Source organism: Chiloscyllium plagiosum, chromosome 5 (assembly GCF_004010195.1).
Source record: "Chiloscyllium plagiosum isolate BGI_BamShark_2017 chromosome 5, ASM401019v2, whole genome shotgun sequence".
NCBI classification, from domain to species: domain Eukaryota; kingdom Metazoa; phylum Chordata; class Chondrichthyes; order Orectolobiformes; family Hemiscylliidae; genus Chiloscyllium; species Chiloscyllium plagiosum.
In genome coordinates, this window is record NC_057714.1 from 107,625,049 (window position 1) to 107,648,650 (window position 23,602).

The 23,602-nt window shown below is 41.2% G+C and overlaps 1 protein-coding gene across 1 annotated transcript in view; it reads left to right on the forward strand.

The window, feature by feature from the left end:
- The window catches only part of kmt2ca (lysine (K)-specific methyltransferase 2Ca), a 502,252-nt gene that overhangs the window by 256,078 nt on the left and 222,572 nt on the right, over nt 1-23,602 (forward strand). The window contains exons 9-11 of the mRNA XM_043691052.1: nt 1,051-1,222; nt 4,365-4,479; nt 18,692-18,867. Coding sequence (XP_043546987.1) covers nt 1,051-1,222; nt 4,365-4,479; nt 18,692-18,867 — 463 coding nt within the window. The remainder of the gene's footprint in view (nt 1-1,050; nt 1,223-4,364; nt 4,480-18,691; nt 18,868-23,602) is intronic.

Sequence of the window (23,602 nt, forward strand, 5' to 3'; positions counted from 1 at the left end):
GGGTCGACAGTGAGAATTTTTTTCCACGTATGGAGTCAGCTATTATGAGGGGGCATAGCTTTAAATTAAGGGGGAGTTGGTATAGGACAGATGTTAGGGGTAGGTTCTTTACTCAGCGAGTCGTGAGTTCATGGAATGCCCTGCCAGTAGCAGTGGTGGACTCTCCCTCATTATGGGCATTTAAGCAGGCATTGGATAGGCATATGGAGGATAGTGGGCTAGTGTAGGTTAGGTGGGCTTGGATCGGCACAACATTGAGGGCCGAAGGGCCTGTACTGCGCTGTATTCTTCTATCTTCTATCTTCTAACACTGGAAGATATTTGAACAGAAATAGGCCACTCTGCCTTTTGAGTCTGCTTCACCATTTAATGAGATCAACACTAATCTGATCATGCTCAACTCCACTTTCCTGCCTTTTCCCCATAAAACTTGATTCCCTTACTCATTAAAAATCTACCTCAGCCTTGAACACACTTTATGACCCAGCTTCAACAGCCCTTTGCAGTAAAGAATTCCACAAATTAGCTACCTTCTGAGAAAATAAATTCCTCCTTATCTCTTGTCATAAATGAGACATTTCCACAAGTTGATACAACCTTTCCACTGTACCCTGTCAAACTCCATTGAGTACAGGTTCAACCTTCTCAACCCCCATGAGACAGTCCCTCCATACTAGCGGGCTAAACGTTTCTTGATACATTTTCTGCCAACTGATCTGTGAAACAAAACTGCTGAAGGTAAGAGGTAAGTTTCTTATTACTTTCTGATTATTTTCATATGTTGAGAAATGAAAAGTTGCCAAATGTTGAGTTCTCTGTTTGGTCGGTTTGCTAAAATGCTTTCATATATAAGGTTAAAAATTTGTACACCCCAGTGCAACACCGACATCTCCAAATCATTCACTTATAAGGACTTGTATACATCCTTGTCCATGATTTGGAGACACAGGTAACCACTGAAATAGAAATAACCTCAATTTCCTCTTGATTCAACTCATTATGACCTCTAATGTCAAACCAAGTAATTTTTATGAATAATTTGTTCTTCAGCCAAGGAAGAGGTAAATTGTGCTGTTTGCGACAGTCCAGGTGAACTTCTAGACCAGCTTTTCTGCACTAGCTGTGGACAGCATTACCATGGAGCATGTCTAGACATAGTTGTGACCCCTTTGAAACGGGCTGGGTGGCAGTGTCCAGAATGCAAAATTTGCCAAACCTGCAGGTAAACTCCATATTAAAGACTTTATTTTTAATGTGGGTGAACACGTTTAAGAACAAAAATTGTTTACATGGGCCACATCATAAACTCTGTAATTGTGTACAATGAAATAGAACAAGGGGCAAAGGAGCCAATTTATTCTAAGTTAGTTGGAGATAAGTATTTTAAAATACAAACATGTGTAAAGTTGAAGATTTTTTTTACTTAGGTCCTTGCTTTATAATCTTTTAGTTAGAAGAATGTTTCTTATAACTCTGTACAAGACACAATATGTAGCTTTATTTTAATGTTCATTCTCATGTATTAACTCTTCAATGTTCAAGTTTCTACATTGAGTGAAATTCCGTACTACAAGAACATTTGCAGCAGTAGTCGTAAAAGCTGTTCAAAGGAATAGATGTTTTTAGTTTGGTATCTGCAGAAACAGAGCTTCACATCTGTCATTTATACTGATGCAGTCAATAAGTATGGACCTGTAAAAAGTATAGATGGATACAGGATACAGAATTCAGTTTCCATGGTTGTCATTTGTAACATTTCTTAAAGTGGAAGCATAAGCACAATTTTTTTTTTATTGTTCGAACATTTTCTTCAGAGTTCGGTGCAAGTAGCAGCTTGTAAAGTTTTTGATTAATTTGTTATTGGGAATTGCCCAGTAGCACTATATCCCAAAGTCTCTCAAAAATGATAGGACTGATCGTGATGGGCAGTAAATGCTGGTCTAGTCTGCAACACCCACATAAGATCATAAAATTTAGGAGTTGAAATAGATTATTCAGCCCATCAAGAAATTCAATGATGGCTGCTCTGACAATCCTTTTCTACTTAATTCCCCAGAATCTAGGACAGATGCCTTTTGCATTTAAGAATGCAGATCTAATGCTTTCAAGAAAACCGCTCAGATTTCGAAGATATGAAGACTTCTAGCTTGTATTTTTTAATATAAATCATCTTGATTGCTTTATTTTGTGTTGGTCTGGAAATGTTTTTTAATTCATGGGGTGTGGGCTTCAGTTGCAAGGCTAGCATTTATTGTCCATTCCTCGTTGACCTTGAGAAACTGTCTTCTTGAACCACAGCAGCCATTTGTTTTAGGTACAACAATGTTGATTGATATCAATGTTGCAAATGTCAATACTTAAGATGTTTTATTCCAAGTGATGGTTCAAGCTGGGATGAGTGTTTGTAATCAACAGAGGACAGAGATCCTGCTCTGAAGTTGTTAAACTCAAAGTTGAGTCCTAGAAGTTGTAAGGTGCCTTAGCAGAACTAAGGAGTTTTTCTTCCAGCTTGCATTGAGCTTTGTTGGAATGCTGCAGCAAGCCTTGAGGACTGTAATGTTATTATAGGAGCAAGATCGTTATTGAAATGACATGCAACTGGAAGATCAGGATTATTCTTATGGTCAGAGCTGAGGTATTCAACAAAACAGTTGCCCAATCTGCATTTGGTCTCGCCAACATAAAGGCGATCACATTGTGAACTGCCAAGTCTTGTCTGCATCTTGTTGGTTTTGCTCACAGCAGCTCAAATCCATTTTCTCCTTTTCACACTTAATCATTTGCACTTGTTTTATAACTGCATTACTCCTTTACTCGTTTTTCTTTTCCTCTGGCCACCCTTACCACTCGTTCCTCCTTCCATTCTGTCAGTAGCATTAAAAAAACATTTTCCAGTTCCTTTTGGTTGTGAAGTAGTCATATCAGGTTCAAAATGTTAACTCTCTTTCTCTCAACACAGATGTTGCCAGACCTGCTATGTTTCTTCAGCATTTTATTTCTCTTTATTGCTGATTTCCACAAGTCTTTTGGATTTGTTTGAGTGGAAAACTGACCAGGTGTCCTCAGTCCATGAAAAGAGGACAAGTCCAACTCGGTCAGTTGCTGCTCTGTCAGTTTGTTCGTGATCAACAGCCAACTGATGGAGAGAGTCATTGACAGCACTAACAGGTGGTACTTGCAAAGGACTAACCTGCTCATTGATGCTCAGTTGGAGTTCTACCAGAGCCACATGGCTCTTGACCTCATTATACCCTTGCTCCAAGCTGGACAGAAGAGCTGAGTTGAGAGTGACTGCCTTTGACAAATCAAGTCAGCACGCTATTGAGTATGGCTCCAAGGAGTCCTAGTAAAACCATCACTTCCAGACATTAAATGGCATTATCAATGTGGAGCTCCCCACTATCAACATCCCAGGGTTACCATTGACCAGAAACTGAACCTGCTATATAAATACCGTTGCTTCAGGAGCAGGTCAGACTAACGTTTTGCCACCTATCTCCCTAATACTTATCTGCCATCTGTTTGGCATAGGCAGGATTGTGATGGAATGCAATGTGATGGGTGCAGCTTCAACAACGGTTCACAAGCTTCACACCATCCAGGACCAAGGGACTCACTTAATTGGCATCATCTCCACTGCTGTCAGTATTCACTATTTTCGCCACCAACATGCAGTGGCAGCAGTATGTACCATTTGCAAGATGGACTGCAGTAACTCACTAAGGCTTCCTAATAAGAACATTTCGAGTGCTTCTACCATCTAAAGGGATGAGGGCAGACTCCTGGTAGCACCGCTATCAGGACAACACATCATGATGATTTGGATCTATAACGCCTTTCTTTCATTGACCCTGCATCACAATTCAAGAATGACCTTCCTACGAGCATTATGGCTGTTCCTACACCCACAACTGCACTGGTTCCATGACATTGAGGATGGGTAATAATGCAGGCCTAACTGGTGTTTCCCACATCTCATGAAGGAATAAAAAATAATTATATCCAGTGACAATGGAAAAGACAATCTTGGTAAATTCTTCGATTTTTGTTCAGCTTTTAATATATCAGCTGAAGTTCGGGCTGTTGTCAATAATAGTGCTGTATAACAGTTTTGAGGGACGGTCACCAGACCTGAAACCATTAACTGATTTCTCTTCACAGATGCTGCCAGACCTGTTGAGCTTTTGCACTGACTTCTGTTTTTGTTACAAAATTTGTTTAATTGGCCTCATGACCTGTGTGGGTCTGATAAAACAAAGTTCTTCCCAAGTTTTGACATCATTTGACTAGTGTGATTCCCCCCCCCCCCCCCCCCCCCCCCCTCCCAAGGAAAATGTCTTGAAATATGTTGTGTATCCTTTCAGGCATCCAGGCGATGACAGCAAAATGTTGGTTTGTGATATCTGTGACAAAGGCTATCACACGTTTTGCCTTCAACCAGCAATGGAGTCGATACCTACAAATGGTTGGAGGTGTAAAGTGAGTGATAACTTCAATCTGTTAACATCTGTCTATTCATTTGGACTGTTCATATTGCAACTGACCCACCGATAAATGCTTATGACTCGTCTGGAAGCAACCGTATAATCTGCATATGTTTAGATTATGATGTATAGTATAACCTTTTTCTCCCCACCATCATGCCTGCCTCCTTAATGCAGTTTTAGTCTATACAGTCAAAGCCTTTTGTCTTTATTATCTGTTCCACTGATGGTATCCAGACCTGGCAGTTAATATGGAGTGACAGACTTGTGTACTGTCCATTTTGAGCATATAACTGCATAAGCCTGAAGCTAGCTAGATCGTTATTTAAAGATATAGAACCAGTTCCAGTGACACATCATAGCCCAAGTGCAAAATCACTGAGACCTGAGATGGAAGAGATGGTTTTCCCAGCCGGGTCAAAGCTGCCTGGAAGTAAATACAGACCAAAAGGAATTAGGAAAGAAGGGAGGGATGCAGAGGACAGGAAACTATAGGCCGTTTAGCCTGCCCTTGGTCGTTGGTAAGTTCATCATTAAGGATGAGATTGCGGAGTATTTGAAGTGGATGGTTAGTTCAGGTAGAGTTCGCATGGCTTCATCAACGGGAGATCATCCCTGACAAATCTGTTAGAATGCTTTGAGGAGGTAATGAGCAAGTTAGACAATGGAGAGTCAATGGATGTGATTTGTTTGGATTTCCCGAAGACCTTTGACAAGCAGTTCCATAGGAGACTGTTAAATGTGATAAAAGCCCATGGTTTAGGGGAAAGGTACTATCATCTATACAGGATCAGTTAATAGGCAGAATGCCGAGAGCAGGGATAAAATGTCATGATAGCATCGAATGACTGGAGTTCTGTGGGGACCAATTTGAAACCTCATGTTTCAACTATTCATGTTATACATTAATGATCTGGATGAAGGAACTGATGGCATTGTTGCTACGTTTGTGGATGGCACAATAATAGTTCAAGAGGCGGGTATTGTTGAGGAAACAGGTAAGTTGTTATTGCAGAAGGACGTGGACAGGCTAGGCAAGTGGACAAAGTGGCAGATGGAATACAACGTGGGAAAGTGTGAGGTTATACATTTCAGTAGGAAGAATATAGTCATAATCGTAGAGATGTACAGACCCTTTGGTCCAATCTGTCCATGCTGACCAGATATCCCAACCCAATCTAGTCCCACCTGCCAGCGCCCGGCCCATATCCCTCCAAACCTTTCCTATTAATATACCTATCCAAATGCCTCTTAAATGTTGCAATTGTACTAGCCTCCACCACTTCCTCTGGCACCTCATGTACCACCCTCTGTGTGAAAAAGTTGCCCCTTAGGTCTCTTTTATATCTTTTCCCTCTCACCCTAAACCTATGCCCTCTAGTTCTGGACTCCCCCACACAAGGGAAAAGACTGGTCTATTTATCCTATCCATGCCTCTCATGATTTTATGAACTCTATATTGTCACCCCTCAGCCTCTGACGCTCCAGGGAAAACAACCCCAGCCTGTTCAGCCTCCTTATAGATCAAATCCTCCAAGCCTGGCAACATCCTTGTACGTCTTCTCTGAACCCTTTCAAGTTTCACAGCATCTTTCTGATAGGAAGGAGACCAGAATTGCACGCAATATTCCACCAGTGGCCTAACCAATGTCTTGTACAGCTGCAACATGACCTCCCAACTCCTGTACTCAAAACTCTGACCAATAAAAGAAACAAACCAAACACCACCACCTACCTGCGACTCGACTTTCAAGGAGCTATGAACGTGCACTCCAAGGTCTCTTTGTTCAGCAACACTTCCCAGGACCTTACATTAAGTGTATAAGTCCTGCTAAGATTTTCTTTCCCAAAATGCAGCACCTCGCATTTATCTGAATTAAACTCCATCTGCCACTTAGCCCACTGACCCATCTGGTCAAAATCCCGTTGTAATCTTTTTTACTGTTCATTACACCTTCAATTTTGGTGTCATCTGCAAACTTACTAACTGTACCTCTTATGCTCACATCCAAATCATTTATATATAATGACGAAAAGCAGTGGACCCAGCACCAATCCTTGTGGCACTCCAATGGTCACAAGCCTCCAGTCTGAAAAACAATCCTCCACCACCACCCTCTGTCGTCTATCTTTGAGACAGTTCTGTATCCAAATGGCTAGTTCTCCCTTTATTCCGTGAGATCTAACCTTGCTAACCAGTCTCCCATGGGAAACCTTGCCGAGCGTCTTATTGAAGTCCAAATAGATCACATCTACCGCTCTGCCCTCATCAATCCTCTGTTACTTCCACAAAAAACTCAATCAAGTTTGAGAGTCATGACTTCCCACACACACAGCCATGTTGACTATCTCTAATCTGTCCTTGCCTTTCCAAATACATGTAAATCCGTCCCCCAGGATTCTCTCCAACAATTTGCCCACCACTGACGTCAGGCTCATTGGTCTATCGTTCCCTGACCACCTTTCTTATGCAGTGGCATCATGTTAGCCAACCTCCAGTCTTCCAGCACCTCGCCTGTGACTATCAATGATACAAATATTTCAGTAAGAGGCCCAGCAATCACTTCCCTAGCCTCTGAGTTCTCAGGTACACCTGATCATGTCCTGGGAATCTGTCCATCTTTATGCGTTTCAAGACATCCAGCACTTCCTCCTCTGTAATATGGACATTTTTCAAGATGTCACCATCTATTTCCCTACATTCTATATCTTCCATGTCCTTTTCTACAGTAAATACTGAAGCAAAATACTCATTTAGTATCTACCCCATTTTCTGCGGCTCCACGTGAAGGCCGCCTTGCTGATCTTTGAGGGGCCCTATTCTCTCCCTAGTTACCCTTTTTTCTTTAATAAATTTGTAAAAAGACTTAAGCTATTTTCTAAATGGGCAATGGCTTCAGAAATCTGAAGCATAATGGACTTGGGAGACCTAGTTCAGGATCCTCTTCAAGTTCAGGTGGTGGTTAGGAAGGCAAGTGCAATCTTGGCATTCATTTCAAGAGGGCTAGAATACAATAACAGAGATGTCATGCTGAGACTATATAAGGTTCTGGCCAGACCAAATTTGGAATATTGAGAGTGGTTTTGGGCCTGTATCAAAGGAATGATGTGCTGGCTTTGGACAGCATTCAGAGGTTTACAAGAATGACTCCAGGGATGAAGGGCTTCTCATATGAGGAGCAGTTGACGACTCTGGGTCTGTACTTGGAGTTTTGAAGGATGAGGGCTTATTTAATTCAAACTTAGAATATTAAGAGGCCTGGATAGAGTGGATGAGGAGAAGATGTTTCCACTAGTAGGAGAGAGACACACTCACAAGGGCACAGCCTCCGAACGAAGGGTTGAAGTTTTAGTATTGAAATTAGGAATTTCTTCAGCCAGAGGGTGGTTAAACTGTAGAGCTCATTGTTATTGAAGGAGGCCAAGTTTTTGATTGTACTTAAGACAGCAAGATAGGTTCTTCATTAATAAGGGGACTAAAGGTTACAGGGAGAAGGCAGGACAATGAATTTGAGAAAGATATCAGTCATGAATGAATAGCAGAGTGGACTCGGTGGGCTGAATGGCCTAATTCTGCTCCAAAGCGTATGGTTTTGTGGTCTATGTTAAGTTGTTAAAAGAGACTTATGAATTATTTTGTGTACTTCAGGACTAGAGAATGCAAGTGCTCCTTTGAGCTTCCCCTGCTGTAGACTCTTTTCTGTGAATTTGGACTCTTGAGGATGCCTGTCAGGAAAACTTGCACATACAGAAATCTATTCTGAGTGAAGGCTGGAAAGGCCAGGCACTAATTACAACTGGGAAATTGGCCGGCCATTCTCTAACTGGGCTTCCCTACTTCTGCAGTAGAATAGGCCTGTTTCTCACAATGCAGCATTTGCATCTGGTATTTGTTTCAGCTGTTTATCATTATGTCTGTAGAGATCTTTCACTCTGTTAAAAATCTGTATCAATAGAAAATTGAATGACTGGATAGATTTTATTTTAAGATTCTTCATGAATGTACTCGACTAAATTTAGTAAAGGAGAGCGAGCAGAAAATTGTGTAGAAATTTGGTGCAATATTTGTTTGCCATCAATATTTTGGCCACCAATCTCTTCCCCTCGGCCACCTCTGATATCCCAGCTAAAACCATTATGTATAAAATCAGCGAATCCCTACAGTGTGGAAACAGGCCCTTCATGTCCACACCGCCCCTCCATGCAGGCATGGGGAGAATCTGCAAACTCCATACAGACGGTCGTCTGAGGCTGGAATCTAACCCGGGTCCCTGGCGCTGTTCGGCAGTAGTGCTAACCACTGAGCCACTGTACCACCTCACGGTGTAATTATTTTTCAAAAGTAACGAAATATATTTTCACTTGTCCAGAAAATTGTCCTCTACCTGTTGGAACAAAAACAGTTCGACCTGGAAGACTGCTGTTTGGGGCTTGGGGCTCAAGTTTTCAACACTAAAGCTTGTCCCTTCTATTTTTGGTTCATGTTTGACTTTGATACATTTCCTGCTGGCTGAACATGCTCTTAACTGTTTGGGGTCTGTTATGGACTTAACCTATTGCTCAGTGCTAAATCTGCTTGAGCATTATTTGCCACAGCACAAGCAGTTGGGAATGATTGCTTTGCAAGTTTGAAAGTTAGATGGTGATTCAGAGCCAGTCTTCCTTGAGCACTATATACCGTCAAATTCTCAAATTCAATTGACTACATGTCAGAATGGTATAACACGTGCTTCGTTAACGCAATTGACGAATTGGGGACACTGTGCTTCTAAAGCACAAACTTTTAAAATGTATGTTGGCTGTAATGTGATTACATCACCAACACTTCAAATGCTGTTTCTAAAGCAGGAATGTTTTATAACACAGAGTTGCACAAGAATGCAATTGTTGCGTTATGGAGGAACTATCTGTATTTGTTTCTCAGTATTGAAGTCAAGAATAATGATATTTTTGTCCGCACTAATAATTTAAATTGATAGTGTCTTCTGTGAAGTGTTCCATGGTTATTCTGGAGAGGCAGTGAACAAGGAGCAAAGCATTGAAGACAATTCATAGAATTGTTATGATACAGATGGAGACCATTCATCTTAATGTGTTTTCACTGGCTCATTGAATGACCATTATGATTTAATGCCATTCTGTTGCCTTTTCTGCTTATTATTTCTTTTTTTTTTAATTTACTAGTGGAACATAGGCATCACTGGCTGGACCAGTATTTAATGTCTGTCGCTCGTTTCCCTTGAGAAGGTGGTGATGAGCTGTCTTCATGAACTGCTGCAGGCCATGTCTTAGGTAGACCTACAATGCCCTTAAGGAGGAAAGTTAGGATTTTGACCCAATGACAGTGAAGGAATGGCAACATATTTCCAAGTCAGGATGGTGAGTGGCTTGGAGGGGAACTTGCAGATGGTAGTGTTCCCATGTATTTGCTGCCCTTGTCCTTATAATTGGAAGTGGTCATGGATTTGGAAGGTGCTATCTGAGAATATTTGGTGAGTTTCTGCAGTGCATTTTGTAGGTAGCACATACTGTTGCTACTGAGCATCGGTGGTGGAGGGTGTGGATGCTTGTGGATGTAGTGCTATTCCGGGCTGCTTTGTCCCGGATGGTGTTGAGCTTCATGAGTGTTTATTGGAGCTGCATTAATCCAGGAAAATAGGGAGTATTCCATCACACTCCTTATTTATGCCTTGTAGACAGACTTTGGGGAGTCAGGCGATGTTACTTGGAACATAAGAACCAGGAGCAGGAGTAGATCATCCGCCCCTTCGAGCCTGCTACACCATTCAATAAGATCATCACTGATCTTTTCATGACCTCAGCTCCACTTATCTACCCTCTCACCATAACCTTTAATTTATTTTTAAAAGTTATCTATCTTAGCTTTAAAACATTCCATGAGGAAGCCTCAGCTACTTCACTGGGCAGGGAATTCCACAGATTCACAACCCGCTGGGTGAAGAAGTTCCTTCTCAATTCAGTCCTAAATGTGCTCCCCCTAATTTTGAGGCAATGCTCTCTTGTTTTAGTTTCATCCAACAGTGGAAACATCCTCTCTCCTTCTATCCTATCTATTCCCTTCATAATTTTGTGCTTCAGTAAGATTCCTGCCTCGATCTTCTAAATTCCAATGAATATAATCCCAGTCTACTCGATCTTTCCTCATAAATCAACCCCCTCAATTCCAGAATCAACCTAGTGGAACTCCTCTGCACCCCCTCTCGTGCCAGTACATCCTTTCTCAAGTAGGGAGACCAAAACTGCATGCAGTACTTCAGCTGTGGCCTCACCAGCACCCTGTACAGCTGCAACATAACCTCCCTGCTTTTAAACTCAAATCTTTTTAGCAATGAATGTCAAAATTCCATTGCCTTCTTAATTACTTCCTGCATCTGCAAACCAACCTTCTGTGATTCATGGATAAGGGCACCTCGATCCCTCTGCACAACAGCATGCTGCAATTTGTTACCATTCAAATAATATTCCTTTTTAATGTTATTCCTACCAAAATGGAATAGCACATTTAACATTTGTACTCCCAGCTGCCAGACCTTTTCCCACTCACTTAAACTATTTATGTTCCTTTGCAAACTTTCGCAGTCCTCTGCACACTTTCCTCAGGACTCCTAGCCTTTGACATGCTCTTGTAGCCACTGTATTTGCATAGCAAGACCAGTTTCACTTCTGGTCAGTTGTCATCCCAAGAATATTGGTGTGGGGATTCAGTGAGGATAATACTGTTGAATGTCAATGGAAGGTTGTTAGATTGTCTCTTATTGGAGATAATCACTGAAATTTATTAGCGCGAATATTACTTGCCATTTGTTCAGATTTTGTTGCCTTTGAGCATAGACTGCTTTAGTATCTGAGGAGCTGCGAATAGTGCAGAAAATTGTGCAGTCATTGGCAAACGTCTCCACTTCCAACCTTATGATGGAGGGAGGGTAATTGATGAAGTAGCTGAAGATGATTGTGCCTAAGACACTACCCTGAGGAACTCCTGCAGAGATGTTCTGGAGTTAAGATGACTCACCTCCTAAAACCACAACCATCTTTCTGTGTGCCAGGTGTGACTCCAACCAGCGAATGGTTTGCCCGCTGATATACATTGATTCCAATTTCCCTAGGGCTCCTTGAATGCCGCACATGGTAAAATGCAGCCTCGTTGGGGGAAGGGGGGAAAGCTGCAGCGGCCAGGTCTCTGGGACTGTGTCTAGCCCTGTGACTCAGAATGGAAGTGGAGAGAAGAGACGAACGATAGCGATAAGGGCTTCATTGGTTAGGGGAACAGACAGATGATTCTGTAGACGAGAATGAGACTCCCAGGTGATATATTGTCTCCTGGGTATCAGGGTCAGGGAAGTCTTGAATCGAGTCTGCACCATTCTTAAAGGGGGGATGGTGAGCAGTCAGAAGTCATGATACACATCAATACCAATGACATAGGATAATATTAAGGATATGATGGGAAGTGAGGACATCAATTCAGTTGTTATCACTAAAGAGGTAGTGTTAAACAAACTTGAGGGTTTAAAGGTAGAGGAGTCTGTTGGCATGCATCCCATGGTGCTGAAAGACATGACAGAAGTTGTAGTAGATACGTTAGTGGTAATATACCAAAATTCACTGGACTCCAGGTAGGTTCCAATGGTCTGGAAGACAGTGAATGTCATGCTGCTGTTTAAAAAAGGGTGTAGGCAAAAGGCAAGTAACCATAGGCCCGTTAGCCTCAACTACAGATGTTAAGCTATCATTAAGGAAGAAATATTGAGACATCTGGATGGAAAGGTTTGCATCATGCAGATGCAGCATGGACTCAGGAAGGTTTAGTGAGTGGGCAAGGGTCTGGCAGATAGAGTACAATGTTAGTAAATGTGAGGCTATCCACTTTGGAAGTAAAAATAATAGAGTATTGTTTCAATGATGAAAGATTGCAGCATGCTGTTGTGCAGAGGGACTTAGGAGTGCTCGTACATGAATAACTCAGAGTTGATTTGCAGACGCAATAGGTAATCAGGAAGGCAAACGGAGTATTGGCGTTCATTGCTAGCGGGATTGGATTTGAGAGCTGGGAGGTTCTGCTACAATTGTACAAGGTGTTGGTGAGGTTGTGCCTGGACTATCGTGAGCAGTTCTGGTCTCCTTGCTTGAGGAAGGATATACTGGCTTTGGAGGTGGTGCAGAGGAGGTTCAACAGGTTGATTCCAGAGATGAGGGGGTTACCCTATGAGGAGAGGTTAAGCTGCCTGGGACTGTACTCATTTCGAATTTAGAAGAGAAAGAGGGGATCTTAGAGAAGCATATAAAATTATGAAAGGGATAGATCAGATAGAGGCAGGCAAGTTGTTTCTATTGGTGGGTAAGACTAGGACTATAGGACATGGCGTCAAGGTTAGGGGGAGTAGAATTAGGCCAGAGATGCTTTTCCCAGAGAGTAGTGAATCTATGGAATTTTATGTCCAAGGAAGCAGTAGAAGCAGCTTCATTAAATATATTTAAGACACAGTTGGGTGGGTTTTTGCTTGGTAAGGGAATTAACGGTTATGGGGATAACGCAGCTAGGAGGAGCTGAGACGATGGATAGATCAGCCAAAACGATTGGCCGAGCAGGCTCAATGAGCCAAATGGCTTTCTCCTGCTTCAATCAGTATGGTACTATGATGATGGCAAGGGCTGTCACTCTCTCTTGCCTCTGGAATTCAACTCTTTTGTCCATGTTTGAACCAAGGCTGTATTGAGGTAGGAAGCTGAGTGGCCCTCGTAGAACCCTAACTTGATGTCAGTGAGCAGATGCTGTTTGATCGCACTATTGAGGACATCTTCTGTCACTTTACTGACAATGGGGCAGTAATTCGTCAGATTAGATTTTTTTCTCCTTTTGTGTACAGGTTATACCTTGGGCAGTTTCTATATTGTCAGGTAGATGTCAGTGTTGAAACTGTACGAACAGCTTGGCTAAGGGTGTGGAAAGCTCAAGCACAAGTCTTCAGCACTATTAGTGGAACATTGTCAGGGCAAATTGCCTTTGCAGTATGCGTTACCTCCAACTGTTTCCTGATATCATGTGGAGTGAATCAAATTGGCTGAAGACTGGCAGCTTGGAACCACTGGTAGAGACTGAGATGGATCATCCACTAGAAACTCTTGGGTGAAGATTGTTGTGACTGCTCCTGTCTTATATGCTCTGTTGAGACTGCTTATTATTTTGAAAACTTCTTTGAAATCTTTCTCTAAGGATTACAGTTCCAACATCTCAACTGTATCTCTGTACAACCCTCTGGGGTAGCATAACATAAATCTAGCTCCGCTGTTTCCAGAGTTGTACCAAATGTGAAACTTTTTTTGAAGATATGCACAGCACCCCAATGTACCTGACTTGAAGATCAAGGTTGATAGAAAACACGGACCAGGTTTCTAATATTATTAATAATGAATAATTATTGTTTATTTTAAATAATTTGACAATAGCTAAAGGTAAACAGATGTAAAGCACTGGCATATAATGCTGCTAACTAGAACTCTAAACCCCTTATAAACTCCTCTTACACATTCACAGACAGGCAAATAGGGAAAATAATCCTACTTCAGCTATCCAGGCCATTGCTTTTATTCATTCAGATGATGAGGGTGTTGCTGGTTATTGCCCATCCCTAATTTCCCAGAAGGCAGTTGGGAGTCAACCGCATTTCTGTGGGTCACATGTCGACCAGATTAGGGTAAGGATGGCAGTTTCCTTCCCTGAAGGACATTAGTGAACCTGATGGATTTTTCCAACAATTGACAATGATCATCATTAGATTTTTAATTCTAGATCTGTATTGAATTCAAATTCCACCATCTGCCATGGTGCAGGTCCCCAGGCATTATCTCGCATTCTGAATTAATAGTCAATTAGACTAATTAATTTACAAGTGTCCATTTGATTAAACCTCTGTGTACCATTGTAACCTCTGTTATGCCCTCTTTGTAACGTACTTTCTTAAACCAAGTCATTAATGTAAATTTTACTCCATTAAGGCAGTAGTTGTGACCCGTATGGCACACCGCCATACATCTTGTCAATCTAAAAAATGACACAACTTGCATACTTTGATTTTTGTTAGCTATCCAAATTGATGTCTTAATCCCTACACTGAGTTTTTAGTACCCGTCTAATGTTTGATTATGGCATCTTATAAAATATCTTTTGGAAATCTCAGTGTAGCACATCAACAGGTTCCCTTTTATGCACTGATCATTGCTTGGTCAAAGAACCCAAATAACCTAGTTAAACATGTCGTCCATTTCACAAAATCAGGTTGACACTGTTTGGTTACCTTGAACTTTTCTGAGTGTCCTGCCATAGTGTGTTTAACAGCTTCAATGTTTTCTCATAGATGTTAAGCTATCCTTTCTGTTTCCTTTCTTACATAAAGGAGTTACATTCATGACATTCCAATGTAATGGAACCTGCCCTAAATCTGTGGTGTTTTGGAAAATTAAAACCAACTGCTCAACTATCTCATTAGGTACTTCTCTTTAAGATCCTGGGATGAAGTCCAGCAGGATCATGTGACCTTTTCATCTGCGTTCAAACAATTTGCTCATTAGTACTTCCCTGGTAATTGTAATTTTCTTGAGTTCCCTTCCATTTCCTGATTTAAACACTTTCTTGGTATGTTACTTGTATCCTGTTTGGTAAAAACCAATGCAAAATACCTCCTCATCTTGAAAGTTTTCTTTCTTGTTGGGGTGTATGTATTCAGTGTGTACCAAAGTGTTCCCATAAATATCTGCCGCCACATCTCTATTGATTTATCCCTTGACCTAATTTGCATATTTGGTTTAGCTGACCCTGCTCTCACACCCTTTAAAGTTCAAAACGCTAGTCTTGGACACCACTCTTTTCTCTTGCAAGCTGAATATAAAATTCAATCATATTCTGGTTGCTGCTACCTAGAAGTGCCTTTATTATGTTGTTGTTAATTTGATCCTGTCTTGTTGCACAATGCCAGTCTTAGTATAGCCTGTTTTCTGGTTGGCTTTGAAGATACTGTTCCACAAAATTATTGTGGAAACCTCCCATGAGCAAGTCTAGACTACCTTTGCCAGTGTGATTTTTTTTTTTTAAAAACTAGCCTTCTCTATAGGTTAAAATCCTGTATGATTAACGGTGTACTTTTCCCAACTTATTTAATGCTCTGTCTCCCATGTTGTGGTTGTTAGGGTGCCTGTACACCATTTCCATAAATGACTTATTGACTTTATTATTTCTCAAATCCACCCGAATTGTTTCTACAGCCCAGTTTCCTGATTTAGTTTATCCCTGTATATTGTACATATCTTTAGTTAACAGAATGACTCTTTTCCAACATCCTGTTCTTCAATGTTGTGTCCTCAATATTCATTATTCCAAAATTTGTCTTTCCAATGGCTATCAGATCAGACTTACTTAATTCTACTAGTGTTATTTTTTTTCCCTCTGAATGCTATGTTCATATTGAGATAAGAACCTTCAGATTTGTCCTTTAATAACCTTTAACCTTATTAATTGATTTACTCGCATAATTGTATACTCTGTCCCTTCTTGTTTTGGTCTGTTTTTAATGTCCCTATTATACTTTTCTGTCTTCCTTGCATCTACACATTGATTTACAGCATCTTGCCAAACTTGATCTCTTGCCCTCAATAAAAATCAAAGCACTGTTTACTTCCCTACTTGTGCAACTCAGTAGAACACAAACCCTAGCACAGTTCAGGTGTAGTTCATCCCAAAAGTACAGTGCTTTCTTTCTCTGTACAGGTACAGTGCCCTAAAAGCCAGGACCCACTTCTATTGTGCCAATCTTTAGGCCACACATACATTTCCCAACCTTATTTACCCTATGCTAATTTGCAATTGCTTTAAGTTACTTTTGTGTTTTTGCTTCTTAATTTGGTGCCAGCCTCCGCAAAATAACTGCAGACCTTTTCCTGTCATGCCTATATTGTTTGTACTTACTTGGACCACGATGACTACATTCGCCCCTTTACTCTATTGTGTTTCGATCCATGGTATCAGGCAGGCATCAAGCCTTCTGGGCTCTCTCTTTGTTACAGAGAATATTAGAAAACACATCTAGTCTGCTAATCGAGTTTGTTTATTTTCTTGACCTAAAGTGATGGAAGCTTTGCTACCTGTCAGTCCAATCTTTGGGTTATCTTTTAATAACCCAAACCAGCTCTTCCTGCTTTGTCTCAGGTTCTCAATTTCTATTATCCTGTGATACCTCTGCTTTCATTCTTGGTTCTGTCTTTTACAGAAGAAAAATAACTTTTTGTTTGTAGTGTTATGATGCAGTTACAAGTTTTGCAAAATGCTCTTAAAGGTGTATTTCTCCAACTATACTCTTGCATCCTTTGGGCAAACAGATGGTTGTATCTAGTAATGATCTAGCTAAGTTTGGCAGCTCAGCATGGGGATTGCTGATTGACAGCCACACTACCAATACTCTGCAAATTATTAAAAGTACTGATATGCATACATTATTAGTTTTATTTCATTCTAACAAGCACCTAATAAATTTCCAGCTTTCAAAATGTCTTTGCTTCATATAAGAGTTGCATAAAAGATTGCAAGTTAAAAAGACGAACAGCAGCATTGAAATGCAAATTGAAGAATTTGCTTAGATCATTGAATGAATAAAGTTAATCTTTATAATTTTGATTTTGTATTGAACTCTTCAGAAGTGCTTAAAATGCATACTGTAGGTATATATTTAGTCTGACAATGGCCTTCCTTTCATGTCTCCTGCTCGTGTCTCTGTCAGTTATTTTTTCCTCCAATTTTCAGGTACAGTGCTTCAGTAATAGTTTTTGGCATATGCTGTAAACTCAGGAGCACCTATCAATGCAGCATCACACCAGGGAGCCTTGTCCCCAGAAGCAATGTGAGTTTGTGCCTGCAGTTCCCCCTAAAGCCCTCTGAAATGTGCCTCCTGTCAGCACAGTAGATCTGAAGCATGCTGTACAAGTAAAACTTTTACCTAGTTGACAAATTGACTTGAATGCAAGTCTACATCACAGAATTGCTTGTAACGTGATGATTTGGCACTAAATGTCAGTCTGGGTCAGGTTTCTCTAAGCATGATTAAAGCGGAAAGTAGAAAGTTCTGGCAAGGTGGGCTTTGAGGGTGGGTTTGGTTGGTGCAATGCCATTCTGAGGTTGGATACAATGGAACCAGAAGGTTTACTTCAATTCTAATTTGATGCTGGCATTGGGTTTCATATATGGAATGTTTTTTTTCTTGTCACTTTTCACCACTGTTTTGTACCTTTTTTTGCCTCCTTCCTCCAAAACAAAATCAAAACTGAAACTACGTTAAATGTTTTAGTGTGTATCAAACCTACAAATACTGCACACTGTGACTTAGCAAATACTGTTTATTGCTACTTAGCATTATTGATCTCACTGCTCTGTAGACGAATGCAAACTTGTTAAGCAGACTGAAATAAGACAAAAAAATTACTTCTATTTTCAAAATTGTGAACTAAAAGATTGATTGTGATGGACAATTTGAACAATGTTTTCTCATTTCTCATTGTCTTAATTCTCATTATTGTCCAGACTTCGTTTGGACCCTCATCCAATAATGGTCCCTAAGTCAATTCTAACCGCTTTCGTGACCATTTCTTGCACTGACCTCAGTGTAGCCCAGTTCAGAACACTGACTTGCCTATCTTGATATTCATCAGTTAGTTTACTGCCTTCCCAAATGTAGCTACAAAGCAATCGCAAACACTCTTCAGAATTCACAAAATGGTTGATCTACAAATTTTATTTCTGAATTAATGGCACTGGACAACAAGCTGCATACCACAGTTTGCTGTCTATGCACATGAGCATTCATCAAATATCTTGAAGCCAAATGCTTTGGAAATATATCAACTTGGATAATTCCTGAGGCTACACCAATCTCCTTAAGCAATAGCAAAAAATGGAATTAAAATAACCAATTATCCAACATCTGTACAGTAAAGGACTTGATTTATTTTCATTTACAGATGCTGACTGCTTGATGTATTTCTTAAATTTACTGTATGTCTTAAATTTCCAATATCTCATTTTATTTCATTATTTGTAAACCGCCTTGTCAGGTTGTATCTCTAATTGGCTTACATTAATTGTTTCTTTAATTTTGTTACATCTGTCAAATGTAATGATTGAACTGTCTCCTTTTTTACCTCAGAATTGCAGGGTGTGTGTTGACTGTGGAGCACGGACCAGCACTCATTGGCACCACAATTGTTCACTTTGTGCTAACTGTTACCAGCAACAAGACCACAGCATGTCTTGTCCACACTGCGACAAGATGTGTTATCAAGATTCCCAGAAAGATGTGGTGCATTGTCAGATGTGCAAGAGGTGAGAAGATTTCTCCAGCTTGGTAGTTATACTTAACAGTTTCATTGAAGATTGCCTATTGCTAATATCATTTTCATTTGATTCTTTCTGGTTCCATTGTCTTTTCCCTTGCTTTTTTTTTTAACCATCCAGTTAGTATTTGATTTAAGTATTGATTACTTTACTGACCTTGTCATTCTGTTTATTGTTGTGCAATAATAGAGTCATAGAGATGTACAGCATGGAAACAGACCCTTCAGTCCAACCCGTCCATGCCGACCAGATATCCCAACCCAATCAAAAGCATCCTCTCCAGGTCGACATTGTCAATCCCTGACACCATCTTATATACCTCGATTAGATCTCCTCCCCTTCTAAATCCAGGGAGTATAAACCTTGCTTCTTAAGGCAAACCCTTTATATCTGGAATCAAACCAGTTAACTTCCTCTGAACTGCCTCCAAAACAACTTTATCTCTCCTCAAGTAAAGAAACCAAAATTGTACACAATACTCCGGTGTGGTCTCCCTAACGCCTTGCACATTTCCCTACTTTCATGCCCTACTCCTTTAGCAATAAAGGCCAAACTTCCATTTGCCTTCCATATTAGTTTTCTGCAGTTCATACACAAGGACACCCATATCACTCTGCAAGAAATTTCTCTCCATTTAGATAAAAAGTTGCATTTCAATTCCGCTGACCAAAATGCGTAATATCACATTTGTCACAACAAATGTCATCTGCAATGACTGACTTTAACAGATAGCCCAAGGAAAGATCTGATCAGAACACTGACAAAGTATGTCCCTTACCACTTATTCCTGGACCTTGGAATGCATCAGTCTGCAAGAAGGGTTATACCCAAAACGTCGACTGCTCCACCTCCTGATGACTAATATTGAGTAACGGGAGTATTTAGAAATGGATTGGTTTGGATTAGCTATCTGCATGTAGAAGCAGAAGTGTTAAAGTTCATGATTTTAAATAATGGTAGCATGAATTGTGAACAATGAACGTTTTATAAAGGACCTTTCACCAGCAGTGGGCATCCCAAAGTACTTCAGAGGAATTGTACTACTTAATTGTAATCACTGTGGGTACACTGTAGGAAAACAATGATGCAGCTTTACCAGTTCCCCACTTCTGCTGTGAAGGATGTTCCACTGTGTATCTCTGGATTAGGGATGCATTGACAGCCTCTTATCTCAACATATATTTGGCTATTTTATAGCAATTCTTTAGCTTTTTTTGAAACCATCAGGATTGCTTTAATTTAACATGCAAGTCAAATGTACAATTCCAGGTTCAATTCCAGCCTCAGGCGACTCTCTGTGTGGAGTTTGCACATTCTCCCCGTGTCTGCGTGGGTTTCCTCCGGGTGCTCCGGTTTCTTCCCACAGTCCAAAGATATGCAAGTCATGCTAAATTGCCTTTGGTTAGATGCATTAGTCAGAAGGAAATGGGTCTTGGTGGGTCCCTCTTTGGAGGGTCGGTGTGGACTGGTTAGGCTGAAGGGCTTGTTTCCACACTGTAGGGAATCATCTAATCGAATCGTACAATCCACCAGAAATGTTACTGTTTTGAATTAATATTTTGCTGTGTATTCAAGGAGGTGCAATTTGAACGTGATGATCTTGAGTGAAATCTGTAACAATTTTCAGCTACTCATAATTGTTACAGCCCCAGAAGAGACTGTTTAGCCCATTGTGTTTGTGCTAGTTTTCGAAAGGAGCAATTCATCGAGAGATGCCTGTCTTTTCCTTTTATTCTTTACATTCATCCAGTTCCTGCTTGTATGCCTTGATTAAATCTGCCTCCACCCATTGTCAGCAAGCTTATTTCCTGGCCTTTGGATTAGAGTGGTGTTGGAAAAGCACAACACAATACTAAACTGGGCCAAGGCCAATTATATCAAAATTAGGTAGGAGCTCGGAAATGTGGATTGGACACAGCTATTTGGAGGGAAGTGCACGTTTGAGATGTGGGAGAGTTTCAAAAATAGTGCAGGATAGGCATGTCCCGTTGAAGGCAAAGGATTGGAAGGGCAAGATTCGTGGACCGTGGATGACAGGAGAAATTGTACGACTAGCCAAGAGGAAAAGGGAAGCATACATAAGGTCTAGGCAGCTAAGAACAGAACGGGTCCTGGAAGAATATTGGAAGAGTAGGGCAAGTCTTAAACGAGGAATCAAGCAGACTAAAAGGGGTCATGAAATAGCTTTAGTGAGCAGAATTAAGGAGAATCCCAAAGCATTTTATTCTTATGTAAGAAGCATGTGGGTAACTAGAGAAAGGATTGGTCCACCAAAGGATAATGAAGGAAGGCAGTGTGTGGAACCTGAGAGAATGAGTGAGATTCTGAATGATTAGTTTGCATCAGTGTTCACTGAGGAGAGGAACATGATGAATCTTGAGATGAGAGATAGAAGTTTGATTAGTCTGGATCACGTTGACATAAGTAAGGAAGATGTATTGGGTAGGCTAGAGGTTATTAAGGTGGACAAATCCCCAGGACCGGATGGGATCTATCCCAGGTTGCTGAGGGAGGCGGGAGAGGAAATATCTGGGGCCCTGACAGATATCTTTGTGGCATCCTTAAATACAGGTGAAGTGCCGGAAGACTGGAGGGTTGCTCATCTTGTCCCCCTGTACAAGAAGGGTAGTAGGGATATTTCGGGTAACTACAGACCAGTGAGCCTGACATCGGTGGTGGGAAAGTTGCTGGAGAATGTACTGAGGGATAGGATCTATTTATATTTAGAAAAGAATGGGCTTATCAGTGATCGGCAACATGGTTTTGTGCAGGGGAGATCCGTGCCTTACCAACTTAATAGAGTTCTTTGAGGAAGTGACCAAGTTGCTGGATGAAGAAAGGGCTGTTGATGCCATATACATGGACATTAGTAAGGCATTCGATAAGGTTCCCCACGGTAGACTAATGGAGAAAGTGAAGTCACATGGTGTGCAGAGTGTTCTAGCTAGGTGGATAAAGAACTGGTTGAGCAGCAGGAGACAGTAGTAGTTGAAGGGAGTTTCTCAATGGAGAAAGGTGACCAGTGGTGTTCCGCAGGAATCAGTGTTGGGGCCACTGTTGTTTGTAATATACATAAATGATCTGGAAGAGGGCAGTGTTGGTATGATCAGCAAGTTTGCAGATGACACGGATTGGTGGAGTAGCAGAAAGCATGAGGGACTGTCAGAGAATACAGGAGGATATAGATAGACTGGACAGTTGGGCGGAAAAGTAGCAGATAGAGTTCAATCCAGACAAATGTGAGATGATGCATTTAGGCAAGACTAATTCTAGGGCGAATTATACAATGAATGGAAGAGCCAAGGGAAAAGTTGATGGGCAGAGAGATCTGGGAGTACAGGTCCATTGTACCCTGAAGGTTGCTGCACAGGTGGATAGAGTGATCAAGAAGACATGAAGTATGCTTGCCTTCATCGGACGGGGTATTGAGTATAAGAGCTGGCCAGTCATGTTAACATTGTACAAGACTTTGGTTCGGCTGCATTTAGAATACTGTGTACAGTTCTGGTCGCCACATTACCAAAAGGATGTGGACGCTTTGGAGAGGTTGCAGAGAAGGTTTATGAGGATGTTGCCATTTATGGAAGGTGCTAGCTATGAAGAAAGGTTAAGTAGGTTAGGTTTATTTTCATTAGAACAAAGGAGATTTGGAGGGGGACCTGACTGAGGTTTATAAAATCATGAAGGGTATAGACAGGGTGGATAGAGACCAGCTTTTTCCCAGGGTGAAGGATTCAATAACGAGAGGTTTCGCTTTCAAAGTGAGAGGTGGAAAGTCTAAGTGGGATACACGCGGCAAGTACTTCACACAGAGGGTGGTGGGCGTTTGGAACACGTTGCCAGCAGAGGTCGTAGAGGCAGGCACGGTAGGTTCATTTAAGGTGCGTCTGCATAAATGTATGAGTAGGTGGGGAGCAGAGGGATACAGATGCTTAGGAATTGGGCGACAGGTTTAGACAGTACATTTGGATTGGCTCAGGCTTGGAGGGGCGAAGGGCCTGTTCCTGGGCTGTAAAGTTTCTTTGTTCAGATCAGGCAGCATCCGAGGAGCAGGAAAATCGATGTTTTGGGCAAAAGCCCTTCATCAGGAATGGAGGCAGGGAGCCTCCAGGCTGCCTTATTTCCTGGCCTCATCACTCATTGAGTGAAAGAAACATTTTTGTTCTGTTGTCATTGCTTATTTTGACCTTATGCTTTAAATCTGAGTTCTCACATTCTCAATTCTTCTACCAAGGGGATCTTTTTCCCCCATCTACTCTGTCAAGACCCCATATGATTTTTAAAATGCCTTTCATGGAGTATGGGGATGTTTTGCAAAGCCAGCATCTGTTGTAAGAGTCAACCACATTGCTGTAAGTCTGGGTTCAGGTATATGCAAGACGATTATGAAGGATGGTTACATTTCCTTTTAGACAGCATAACAATTAATATCAGTTGTCATAGCCACCAATTCTGAGACTAGAGGCTTTATATTCCAGTTTATTAATTCAATTCAAATTTCACCTACTACTAATTGTAGAAATGCAACCCATTTTCTCAGTTCATTTGCCTTTGAATTACTTGCCCAGTGACCTAACCACCATAATGCATCCATCAAATTCCCTTTTGATGTTTTGTTCACTAGGAGAACAGGAATGACTTCTCCAGTAAAATGCATGCGGTCTCCCTCTCCACCCCCCCCCCTCTCTTCACCCCCCCTCCTCTCTTCGCCCCCCGCCCTCCT